Source organism: Stegodyphus dumicola, chromosome 7, assembly GCF_044657685.1.
Source record: "Stegodyphus dumicola isolate Sdum_Otavi_A_Nest chromosome 7, ASM4465768v1".
Lineage (NCBI taxonomy): Eukaryota > Metazoa > Arthropoda > Arachnida > Araneae > Eresidae > Stegodyphus > Stegodyphus dumicola.
In genome coordinates, this window is record NC_140774.1 from 74,366,943 (window position 1) to 74,380,590 (window position 13,648).

The 13,648-nt window shown below is 34.1% G+C and overlaps 1 protein-coding gene across 2 annotated transcripts in view; it reads right to left on the bottom strand.

Moving 5' to 3' along the window:
• The window catches only part of LOC118205417 (dual specificity protein phosphatase 22-like), a 288,792-nt gene that overhangs the window by 81,861 nt on the left and 193,283 nt on the right, over window positions 1-13,648 (bottom strand). For both annotated transcript variants that reach the window (XM_085820462.1, XM_085820461.1), the window contains exon 2: window positions 9,703-10,408. In XM_085820462.1, coding sequence (XP_085676588.1) covers window positions 9,703-9,810 — 108 coding nt within the window. In that variant the 5' untranslated portion in view covers window positions 9,811-10,408. The remainder of the gene's footprint in view (window positions 1-9,702; window positions 10,409-13,648) is intronic.

Genomic DNA, 13,648 nt, shown 5'->3' on the forward strand with positions numbered 1-13,648 from the left:
CAGAAATGTCATTCCAGTTTGTACTGAGTTTGATTCCAGAGGGATAAAATTGTTGGTTGACGTAAGAGAATGGGGGGGGGGGAGGAAGCGCTCTTCAATGACTCCTTGAGAAAAGCAAGTTCTCTAGGACTTTTCTGTTATAAGTTAAAGTTATCATCTTTTTTTCCTCTTAATATTTGAAAGATTTTGTTTATTTTGCGAAGAAAACCTCTTCTGAGAAAATAGAAGAGTGTTACTAATTCACGAGGTTAAGATCTTCAGTTTACTTTTCACATTATAAAGTACATTGATTTTAGTTTATAAAAAGGAACTAATTAATAATATATGCGAGTTTTAGTAATATCTTTAACAATTAACATTGAAAAGATTAAACATGACGTTTTAACGACACTTATGTACTTCCTCTGTAGAGTTCCCTCAAACTCGACTTTACCAGTGGCAGAGCCGTAAGATCATTGAACACTGATAGTTCGAGTCCTGGGAAGATAACCCTCGGTTAGGTTAGGTTAGGTTGTTTAATAACGGCAAAGCCTCGAGGGCTATCTGCCTAAGGGGAGGGATGCCTTCGTGGAGGACTTTCTAAGGGAAACTGGGTCGTATACACGTTACACATGGGGAAAACCACGAAAACACCCATGCAGCCATCCCGTTCGCGGAATTCGAACCTCGGACAAAACTACCAGTGTTCAGCGACTTTACCGCTCGGCCGCTGGTGGACCCAGATAACCCTCGAATGCCTTATCATAGAACTATTCTACGTACACATTACTGTCTATACTCAGAGGCCGGTAAATTTACCATTCTCATGCATACGTCAAAATTGATATCTGAAGCAATATAAAAAATACAATTACCCATTAGTGTTAATTCCATCCAACCCTTCTTTTGATATATCAGTTTAAAATGGCTCGGTTTTATAATCATCTGCCATCTTAAAAAACACCGTTTTTAAGCATAACAAAATCTTTTTCGCTCAAACAGTCATAAGCTTTCTAGCAGTCCGAAATAATTTGGGTTTCCGGTTCGATACAATCCTTAGTTAAAGCCAGAAGAGTATCGGATGTTCTTTATTCCACAGCAACCAGAAAACAAAACCAGCTGCCAGTCGCCCTTTAACCAGTCCACCCCTATTATACTTTATTTTCCGAATTTTAGACTCGTCAATCTCCACAATTTTCTCTGGTCTCCCGATTTTCTCCGTTTTAGTTTCTTCAAAATTCAAAATTCACTAAAACGTCGATTTCATTACTGCGCCAATCGGCTGCCTCTGAAAAAATGCCGAGATGGTTTTGAATTCTATCGTACGAAGAACCCATGAATATTTTAATGATTAATTTAATGATTAATAATTTTAATGATTTAATACCAGAGTTAAAATGAAGCAATTAGCGGTCATTTCTTCCACCGCGAACACAATACCATATGCGACTGTCCTTAGAATCGGTCCTTTTAACAAACTTCATCTAAGATCCACATCTCTCGCACTTCATTGACGAAGGAATTAGCAAAAGTTTTCCTACAAAAATTTAAAATAAATTTCTTCTAACCCTTGCAACAATTTATAACTGAACTTCTGCTTTAGAAAGCCAGATTGGCCAAAAGGTCTTAAAGAAGAGTTATTAGTTCTGATACCAATAATTTTTGGTACTTTCCAATAACGACATTCATGGTTATAATTGAAGAAGCCATTAATATCCAGATATCGAGTAAAATACAGAACAGAACAAACGGTAAAACCTGCGTAAAATTTCTAAAATAGCGGTATAATGCACAGATATCCTGTAACCAATCTATGAGCCAATGAATTAAGCACCTAAAAGCAATTACAAGCAGATGACGTCATACGACACGGCGCTCTATTGCTAATACTGATTACATCATCTACAGCATTAAAACTATTAAAATAATCATAAATAATAAAATCAGTTTTTCAAATAAAAATGCAAAATTAAATCATGTTTTAAGATTTAACAGTCATAAATAATATTTAAAACACAAGATTTATATATATTATAAGGCAAAATTTATAGATTATATAAAATTACTAAATTTATATATAAATTCATAAACGCATTATTTAAAAAAATGACGTCATTGATTACATCATTCACAACATAAAATTATTTAAAATATCATAAATAATAAAATAAATATTTCAAATAAAAACGCAAAATTAATTCGGTTTTTAATATTTAGCAGCCATAAAAAATATTTAAAACACATATTAAAACGCATTATTTTAAAAACAAAATGACGTGAAACGCCATAGCTCTCAAACTATGGGTTACAATAAATCATTGGTAGAGCAATTGGTTACCGTATAAATCGTATCGTACTACAGCTAAACGTAATTTTTCCCCTCCAAAAAGCCGTGCGCCTCTCTACCAAAGTAGCGTCAGAAGTTTTATTGTTGTTTATTTTGTATATTAGATGAATGAATAAATACTCATCATTATAAGTAGATATAAAAGAAAATTCGATTTTGACTATACTTCATTTGCATGTCATATACAATGCACGACATTGAAAATGCAACACCAAGAAGGAGTGGCCCGAAAATTATGCCAATTTCAGGGTCACGAGTTACGCGAATGATACGGAATGTTCAATTTTCGTGATCTTATTTCTGCTAATGAAATCATCGTAGAAAATTTGTTCTTATCTCAGATGGCAATGGCCACCATCAAAAAAATTATTAGGCTTAGCGGCACTTAAACACCTTTAAAATTGTTGATAATTCTAAAAATATTTTATACAGATTTATTAAAGGCATGAAAACCTTAACCGGAAGATAAGAACAACATAATTCAATCATTTTTAAAGCAAAAAACGTACAATTTACAAACATATAAGAGTAAAGTAACTGAGATTACTGAGCCGGGTAACAGAGTGGATTATACGTTTTGTGCGGCCGATTGCAACCAAAATACGAGGTGCCCATCTACATGTTATAGCAGTCCTATATACAAAATTTCAACGTTCTAAGGTTACTCATTTTTGAGTTATGCAAGATATGTACGTACGTATGCACGCACATACGTACGTACAGGTGCCACGAAAAATTCTCTTCAGAATTCATTTTAAAGCAGTTTAGTGATTTTTTTGGAGGAAAAGAGTCTTTTATTCTGTCCTTACGTACAGATGTCACACAAAAACATTGCTAAATTGCATTCGATAGCAGTCAAAATGACTATTTCGTTGAGATATGCTGCCTGAAACGTTTCGAGATTACAATACTTCCTTTTTACTTCGTACAAGGAAGTAAAAATGACGTCAATACCCCACATATTAGACATAAAACAGCGTACGACCATTATCACAAAACAATTACGTCTACATCAACGCTTTCAATGGGGATTAATCCCTCACATACAAAATACACTGTACCTTACAGTAGTTGAGAAAATAGCATCCTACAGCGCAGCGATATGGGCCTACACCATGCAAGGCAGAAAGATAAGGCCCCTATCTACAGTATAAAGACCTTACTAAATATTACTAAAGCTTATCGCACGACATTATCAGCCGCAATAAACGTGCTAGCAGGATTGCTTCCTCTACACATACGTATCGAAGAAGAAGCCGCCAACTGCTCGTCAAGCAACTGAAATGGCCAGTAACCTTTGACTAGGAGCTCTTTCTACCAGAGGATTTCGAACCACAGGCCACAAACCTGCAAATTTATCCCCGCACGAAGGGCAGAGGTGTCCGAATCAAGGGTATCACTACGGCTATTCGAAAAACCGTCAGATATCACAGTGTATACTGACGGCTCTAAAAAAAGACAAAAAAGTTTTGACAAAAAAGTTAGCAGTGCCTTCGTTGCCTTGTGTCCACCAATAATAATACAAAAATGGCAAGGCGCCCTTAGGGAGTTTAATAGTGTTTTCCAAGGTGAAGCTATAGCCATGGAACAGGCCATACAATATCTACAACAAAAACAAATTAGGAAAGCAACCATTAAGACAGACAGTCTATCCGTTTTATACGCCATTAATAATCTGGAACATTCTTCACCCACCATAGCATCCATACAACAAAGATTGCGAGAGAACACTGGGCAGTCCTACATGCTGGAATGGACTAAGGCACATGTAGGAGGTTACAGAAATGAGATGGCAGATAGGCTAGCTAATGTATCAGTAGGCTTTACGTGGAACCTTTGCTCCAGTGAATATCTCCTGGCCCATTTCTCACCTCAAAAGATCCTTGAGACTCCATGCTACGGCTAAATGGCAGGAAGAATGGGACCAAGGAAAGACAGGATGCAGAACTTACTATCATCTAACATATGTTGATCCGGGAAGGACTATAAGGAATCCACAGCTCATACGCTACATTACGGGGTATGGTCACTTCCCATACCGTTACAAAATTCGGCATCAGTGAAACAGATATATACAGTTGCGAAGAAGTGGGAACTCCGGAACACTATGTCACAACATGTCCACTAACAACTAGACTACATATACCTATCCCGCAGACCAATCGCCAAGCGTTCTGTAAATTTCTTATATAAAGCAACGACATCTCATGTACAAACTAACAAAAGTTTACAGAGATACACAGTTTAACAGAGATAAACTCTCTGCACTTGGCATAGATCTGTGTTAAACTGCCTAAAGGTGTGGCAGTATAGTGTATAGTGTATATACTATATCAGTATAATGTAGTATATAGCAACATAGTGTATAATGTAATAGTATAGTGTATATAATGTATAATGTATGCAAAATTTACATATGATAAGTTCTGCTGTAAGACATACGAACCAATGTAACACGATATTGCCCTTGGCTCACATGTAAACCTTAATATAATTTCCTATAATCAAATTAATGTAATATAATATGCATATTTAAATGCATATGTCTCTGTATATGTAAGATTATGTACTGTGTACCTTATTTGTAATACGCCATCATATGTAATATGTACCTCAATTGTAAAGTGCTGTATGAACCAAATTATTATTGTATGGCAATTCACTATCTGCCAAGGCCACTTGTATGGCACTGTATTTCAAATCGGCGACTGGTGTCAGGGGTTCATGTGGCCCCTCATCCTTCTTCATACCATCTTAGGATGCTCTAGACAAGGGGGACGCGGCGCTATACCAATTAACCGCTATGGTAGAAGGGTGGTGCTCGCGTCCTCCGTCACTTGTCACTTGTTATACTCAGCCGACGCTGTTCTCGCTCTGTATTATGCATATCATTCCAGATAAAGATCACTTACTGTTCGTTGTTCCCTCTCTCCGTTTGCCGAGCTTCATCACTTTCTGGCCACTACTTCTTATTGTTGCATTTTAAATGTCGGGTAGTGTATATGCACGGGTCGTCATGTCGGGTAGTGTATATATATGAATAAATAAATTTCATTAAAATAAAATCTCCCTTAACAGAAACGTTTAAAAATCAACAGTGAAGCAACTATTGTCTGCGAAATCTTTTGACAGGAGATAATTCGGAATTATCTTCGTCATAGAAAGAATATTCGTCAATGAGAGATTCCGAGGAAATCAATTAAAATTTGCTTTCCTCAGAATCACCAAAGTTGCAATGAAATTTGGAATTACGTAAAGGGCTTCACATCAGGCTTTGATGTAGATTTTAAATTTCGGAATGCGTATAGACGTACTTCAGGGGGTAGTCCTTTCTTTGCGAATAGTTCTACCAGTAGCCGAATGATTAAAACCGCTAAGCACTGATAGTTCGATCCAGGTTCGAACCCAGACTGCATCGCTGATTTCCGTTATTTAAACCAATTTCCCTTACAAAATTCCTCCACAAAGACGTTGTCCATAACGTAGATATCTTTTGTGTAATTTTTCATATTCAAATAACCCAATTTTCCCCCAATTCCAAGAATTTGCAATAAGCTAAATGAAATCGACACTGCATGCATAGCCACTTCTACTGCCGCAAAGGAACGAAGATATTTAACTAAATTGTGATTTGAAGTTTAAATTACATAGGATTATGTGCTCGAAGATGAATCGCCTATGCAGCGCAATCTAGAGTACCATAGAAAGCGTCTGCAGTAGTATTATACCCACCGAAACTAGACTATACAGCAATAAGTTATTGTTTTGTTCTTCGATGAGAATCTAATGAATTTGCTACCAAATTCCAGAAATTGATTCTGAAGTGAAAACAGTAAGGCATATCGGCAGAAAATGCGCAATAAATGTATCGTTATGGTGATATCATAACGATTTTTATTTTATCATTTATACATATCGTGATTTTGTAAGGCGCTATCATGACTGATGTATATACTGAGCTGCAGGAGCTGCACAATGGAAATTGAGCAACAGCTCTTGTAACCATATTGCTAAAAGTCATGTTCGCTTGTTCTTCAGCCACATTTGCAAAAGCGCTTCTTTTAATGGATAATAATGCCATACTTTATCGAATCACAACAGTACATAACTTTTGAATACTGAAGTTCATCAAATCAACTAACTTGTATAGTTCTCAAACTTTTCTATTGAGTACTTGTGAGTCATTACAAAGAGAAGAAGTATAACTAGCAGTTCTTTGCTGGAAAACAAGCAAGGCTAATTAATGCAAGAGGGTGAAACATTATGATTCAGGAACTACTATATCACTCGGTCGGCACGGAACTGAGATTGCTATATTACGATTCAAGACGTGAACATCCGATACTTAAATAAAATTGCCTAGAATTAAATAGCTTGGTATATTTGTCTCCACTTTTATCTATAAACACAAAATTGCCACTCTTGCTGAAGTTTAGGACATGCATGTATATGTGATATAACAAGATCTATAAATTATGTGTTCGTTACGGTTTACATTTTAAAAATATAATCATGCATTTGAATTACATTAATATTAATATTTACTAAGCACTTCATCCATGAGATGATCATTTAATCGTTTAAAGGTTATAACAGTAATACCAACAAAATCTAGCCATTTTTCTTCAAGTTATAGATGCACTTCATGGAATTCAAATGATAAAAAAAAGTTTAAAATGGAAAATTTTTAAAAGATTTTCTTTAACATTTTTCAGAATGTATTTAAAATTAATATCATTGCAGAAAATGAAGAGTACAAGAGTGTACGTTTCCAGTTCTGACGAAATTGGTCTGAATCATGCATTATATGAAATAATGTATTGATTTTAAAGCAGGAAATTATATGGCGTTATTAATTATATGGCAAGAAAAATGATTAGTTATACATGTATAGATTATCTAAAAACTAAATGAAAAGCTTAATGAAAAGCTTTTATTCATATTATATTTAAGGACAAAAAAAATGTTAACAGTATATTAAGTTATTCCGAGGGAGAGGGGAGGGGGAGGGATTCTCAGCAGAAGAACCCAAAAATGCGTGAAGCAAAAGAATGCCAGAAATGAGACTTTTGAGAGATTTTTCCCACCGGTAAACAATAGTCGAACTTACTAAATTTCCTATTACACGAGAACTGATATTCAAACACTAAAATTCTTCTGTTGCAAACCAATTACTTTTAAGCCACGAAATATCAAAACTTTTCTTCATACGCAAATTGCCTTAAAGGAAAGACTTTGTTTTTTGCTGTAGTCTTGTTTTCTGCTGTAGGATTTCCTGAAAGTGACCCAGTGAATCATCGTTAAGATTTATCTAGCTCTTTTTCTATTCGATATAAGAATGCTCCATAATGTGACAACGATATACATCGCTTCTTCCTTTTATAAACGTATAATTAGAGATAAAATATTCATCTAAATATTAAATATAAACAAATTTTTAGTAGAACTCCAAATACTCAGATTCCAGATAACCAAAATTCTAATTACTCAGATTCAACGTTTTCGATAACTTAAATAGTGTAAAAAGTTAATACGGTGCAGTACATAACATTTTATTCAGTCATTAAATTTATTTAAAGGAAAACGTATCAGGGTGTACTGGTTTAAAATGTTCGGAAAATATGTACCTCATAAACATTAATGGAAAAGCAATTAAGTATTACATATATATTTATTACATGTATGTCCACTTCGCTTAGTTTACTTCATCAATTATTACTTAAATATATAGAATGTCGTATTCTTGGGAAGCATAAACTAATGAGTTCTAAAAGACTGTATGAGAAATTATCTTTATAATTCTAGTACAACAGAAAAGTCAGAAGAAGGGTGTAAAGAATCTTTTATTCAAGCAAATATAGTTGCACAGATAGCCCCACTTTAACTTACATAAAGCCAACATTTCTGGCTTAACTCAAACAGGTAACTTAAAATGTATTAAATTTAGCCTAACGGCGCATAAGATAATTTAACGCGCAAGAAGGCTCTGACTCGTAGAGCCCGGCGGAAACAAGGCTAGAAGTACTCAGCGATACAGAATCAAATCGTTAGTAATTCAAAATAGCAACGTGGCCTTCAAACAGGCATAACACGCTCTCTCTAAAATTATCTTCATAAACCTTCCCTTAAATAGCCCTTCTTTCTACCTCAATTTGAATACATTCGTGTTAGCTGATTAGCATTCTAGCACGAAAGCAAGGATGAAAACGTGACTTAAAGGAAAGTTGCTTTAACTGAAAATTAACTTTTAGTCAACTAAATAAATCTCCACAACTACAATAAATGTTTGTTTTGTAAATTTAGTCTAAAGAAATAAGGTAACAAATTGACAGTTCGTCTTCATGGAAAGAATATTTTGTCTTACGATAAACAGCTTAAATGCTGCATTATAACTTTATAAGGTATTTCTCCCGCCTTCCTAGCGTGCTTTCGTGGTGTAGTGGTTCTGCACAGTGGGCCGGTATTTCAGAGGTCCGTGGTTCGATTCCCGGCGAAGGCGGTTGCTAATTTTTCATCTTTCCTGCTTCCAAATAACCTAATGTCTCTACAGTGGCGCCCGAATTAAAAGGGTGTTGGATGAGGATTCTTCACACCCAGAATTTAGCGATTGGGTCGCCTAAAAACCCCAGTGGCCCTTTAAAAGGGGGAGTATATAAGGTATTTCTCCCGCCTTCCTAGCGTGCCTTCGTGGTGTAGTGGTTCTGCATGCTGGGCCGGTATCCAGAGGTCCGTGGTTCGATTCCCGGCGAAGACGGTTGCTAATTTTTCTTCTCTCCGGCCTCCAGAAAGATCTTAATGTCTCTACAACTTAGAAAAATTATATTTTATACTGACGTACATGCGATTTGGTACGAATTACCTCTGCATGAATCATGAATCTTGAATTTAGCGTCGTTGGTTTGAAATAAACTGTTCTTAAAGTGTTGCCACTAGGCAAAGTACAAAATGTTTAATTTATCCCATTTTAATCATTTTTAATCAACCAACGAATTCGGAGATTAAAAAGCAATAAATGGACTTCTCCACAAATGTGACTATTATTTTTAAGAATTTATCTGATGTTATTCAAAATACGTTTTGATATAGCAAATCGATAATTTTTATGAATATTTGCAGTATTATTACAATTCGTGAAGGATGTTCTTAATATTCTTCAGAATCATTCAATTTATTTCACTATGTAACGGTTTTAGAAATTAAATGCAACTAAAGAAAAAATAAGTTTCGCTCACTTGCATTTCAAGAAATATGTATTTGGCCTTTTTTCTTTTAATATATTAAAAAAACCTATCCAGAATTATGGGAAATTTTGGAACATCTTTCCAATTCATCTGATTATTTGGAGTTTTATATCTGGAATGCATATTAACACTTACCTGCGAAAATTCTGAATTTTTCGTCTGAGCATCCGAGCTGCATGCCTCAACTCCACTCGCACAACTTTCGTATTCTTCTGGTTGAGCACCAGATCTTGAGGTAAACATATTTAATCACTATGATATTTAATCACTATCTAGAATTTACAGAAACCCAAAGTTTGTGAGCGAAACGGGACGCACCCCTTTGTCAAAACAATGGCTTATGTCCATGGATGCGCCCGCTGTCAAAACTTTTCATATTCGTTGTGTACAGTTTGGAACTTTTATATCCACGCTGTTCTTCCAGCCTCTCGGAAATGCAAAAGAGAGAGTTCAATGATAAAGAGCGATAGATAATATAGGTATTTCGTTGTCTGCACTTCAATAGTCAGTGATAAAAATCTGAGGTGCGTTACTAACACAACCCAATAGCACAGAATTATAGTTTCGCACTTCGTTCAAACTAGGATAAAATCTACTTAATTTAAAAACGTCAAAGAACTGTTTCTGTAAAAGTGCTTTTATTATCACATAAATTGTTGAAATATGATGACTCCTCATACTTTATTATTGCTTTCAATGACTAAAGTTTCCACTGCCCAGTTTTTGATCGTTGCGTTGTATTCCATCACTGCAGTTCATTTTCACTTTCTCAGAATTTATTAAATAAATTCCCTCACATTTCACATTTTTCTGCACAAATACTTTTCACCGATAAACCAATCTGAAAGGAAAAAAAGTTTATTATTTTATTGTGGTTTGTAATAATAAATTATCACGAAACGTAAGAGAAATAAAATATAGAACATCTTTATCAAAGAATAACACTGTGATGTTCATTTTATTTTCATTACTCGCCATTATATATTTAAAACTTTTACATATTATTTTGTCCCTCATACATTCTTTTAAAGAAAATCTTTAGTTAAAGAATGCGCAAAAGAAGATTCATTTAACGTTGCAATGTTATTACAGACATTAAAGTTCAACGCAGAATGTGCAAATAACTCAAATGTGAAACCTTCTTTTTCATAACTTAGTTATTATCAAACATAACATCCTAAAAAAGTACTTACACTAAAACACAAATCACCTGAAGTATTATAGAAGTGTTGTCCAATATAACTGTTATATTAGCCATTTATATACATTCCAATATTTCTAACGTTTACCTAAAATAGGAAATAAAAACGAAATGTTTTATCTCTACATTTTATCACTTTGTTACGCACACATGTATTATAATTGCAAAAATAACTGCAATAAATAAAGGATAATTGCAACTTCTACTCAGAAACTTCTATGATGCTCTGAAAAATACATATTGCAAACGGCAGCGGAGTATTTTTAAATCAATATAAATATTACTATTTTTCAATTTAAGTAAATACGATTTTTAAGGCAAACAGTTATTTTCAGTCCGCATAAAGAAAGAAGGTTCCCGTTTAGAGTTCATGAAACTAAACTAGAACGATATTTATGAAAATAAAAACCATTGCTTAAGTATCTTGACCGGCCAAATGTTTATCCTTTGTGAGAAATGGACAATCGTACCCTTTACGGTATAACATACACATTTAAAAAGTTAAGCAAAATTTATGCCGAAAACTTTAAGTTTCAAGAGTAATCTCATTATGAGATGATTGATTGATTAGGTTGCGTCTTTTATCTCAAAAACTGCCAAACTTACTCACCGTGATTTCGCACAAATCGGCTTCGTCGCATTTTTTTGTTGCGCAAGTTAATGAATTACGTGCAATGACTTATAACTAGCAGTTTACGTAATTAGTTTCTCTGATACATTTTCGTTTCATTCCAGATACTCTTCTAGGAACTCCAGGCTTTGAAACTCTTTTCCCAGATTCCTGGAATTTTCTTGGCTATTATTGCTTCGAGAGTTTTTAGAAACATTTAAAGTTTTCTGCTAGCTCATTATGCTATACCTCTCGAATTAATTCTAACAGCACTGAAAACTTAATTTAATGAGGTTTACTGCTTATTGTGAAAGTTAAGGGACAGGCTTAAAATTATAACGATATAAGTAATGTTCCGTCTTTTTGGTAGATAGGTGGCGCTCTTGATGCGCGCCGATGAAAAATATTCCACTTGACGCTTGAACATGAACAATGACGCATGTCATTATTTGATGCTTGATTATGTTTCATGGCCGCTATAGGCGGAAGTAATATAAGTAATATAAGTTTATCGTTAATAAATGTTATTTCTATGTTCTAAGAAATCTTGAAGTTTTACTTTGAAATTCTAATGCTCTCCCAACCTTGACTCCTGAAACGAAACGATCTTTGAATTTATGACTCATGAAGAGAGACACCATACATTTTTCTGGTGCCGAAACCCGGAACAAGGGGAATTACCTTTTGAAAGGTAAGAATTTTGATTTATTTGTTCTTGGTATCGATCTTTGAAAACGAAGCATGATGGATGATTTAGCAAAAGAGAAAAAGAAACGTGCTATTGTACGTAGTAAAGTTACTACACTTCTAAATAAACTTGAGAAATTATTATCGGAAGAATTAAGTAAAGAACATCTAGAAGATTTAAATTCATCATATGAATTGTTAATTGAATACCATGAGAAACTTAAAACTCTTGACTCAAAGATCGATGCTCTCATAATTGATGAAAAAGAATATGATAACGAACTACTTGTATGTGAAGAGTATGATGAAAAAATTATAACGTTTAAAGCTAAGATTGTTAGTAAAGTAAAGAAAATTAACAGTAATGAAGTTGTTGAAAGAAGGATAATTACAACTAGTAATGGTATTAGTAGTACTCTGAATGGTAATAATGTTGTTACAAGTAGTGCTTCAGTAAAGTTACCTAAATTAAGTATTGAAAAATTTGCTGATGATCCCAGTAAATGGCTCGAATTCTTTAATTCGTATGATAATGCTATTCATTCTAATCCAAGTTTATCTAAAATAGATAAGTTTACATATTTGAAAAGTTTATTATCTGGTTCAGCATATAATTGTGTTTCTGGTTATGCTTTATCTGAAGAAAATTATGATCTATGTATTAAAAGTTTAGAAGAGAGGTTTGGTCGTAAAGATGTTATTATATCAAAATTCATGCAGATGTTGTTACAGTTAGAACCAGTTAAAAGTTCTTCAAATGTTTTTGGGTTAAGAAAGCTCTATGATCAGTTACAAATCTGCGTTAGAAATTTAAGTAGTTTAGATGTTACTAGCGGTTCATACGGACAGTTATTGAACCCAATAATTCTTAAATTGTTACCTGAAGATTTAGCTCTTGAATTCCATAGAAAAAGAACATCTAACCAAAATATAGAAGTAAGTGAATTAATAGAGTTCATTAAAATCGAAACTGAATGCCGAGAAGCAAGTATTTTGATTAATAGCTCAAAAGGTAATAAATACACAGGGGTTAATCCTAAACAAGGGTTAAAAAATTATAAAGTTAAATCACAAGCTTCTGCTTTTAACACATCGGTAAAAATGTTTTGCATATTCTGCAAATCAAACGAACATACATCTGCCGGATGTTTGAAATTTTCTGACGAACAAAAACGAAAGAAATTGAAACATGAAGGTCGCTGTTATAGATGCTTTCTAAAACATTTGTCGGTGTTTTGTCATTCAAAAACATGCGAACATTGTAACGAGAAAAATCATAATAAACTTTTCTGCCGTTTGAAATCGAAAGAAATGGAAGATGTTAACTCCGCAGATACGCAAAATAAAACTTTAGTATCTACTTCCCACTGTAACACTCTAAAACCTGAAAATAGTGTGCTTTTACAGACATGTTCTGTTATTGCTTAAAGCAAAAATAAATCGAGAATCGTAAGATTATTAATTGATTCAGGTAGTGAACGGAACTTCATCACCCACAAGTTAGCGTGCGATTTGGAATTTCAAGTCATTAGAAAAGAATTTCTAACAATTCATTCGTTTGGAAATCAGCGCGGTAACTCGCA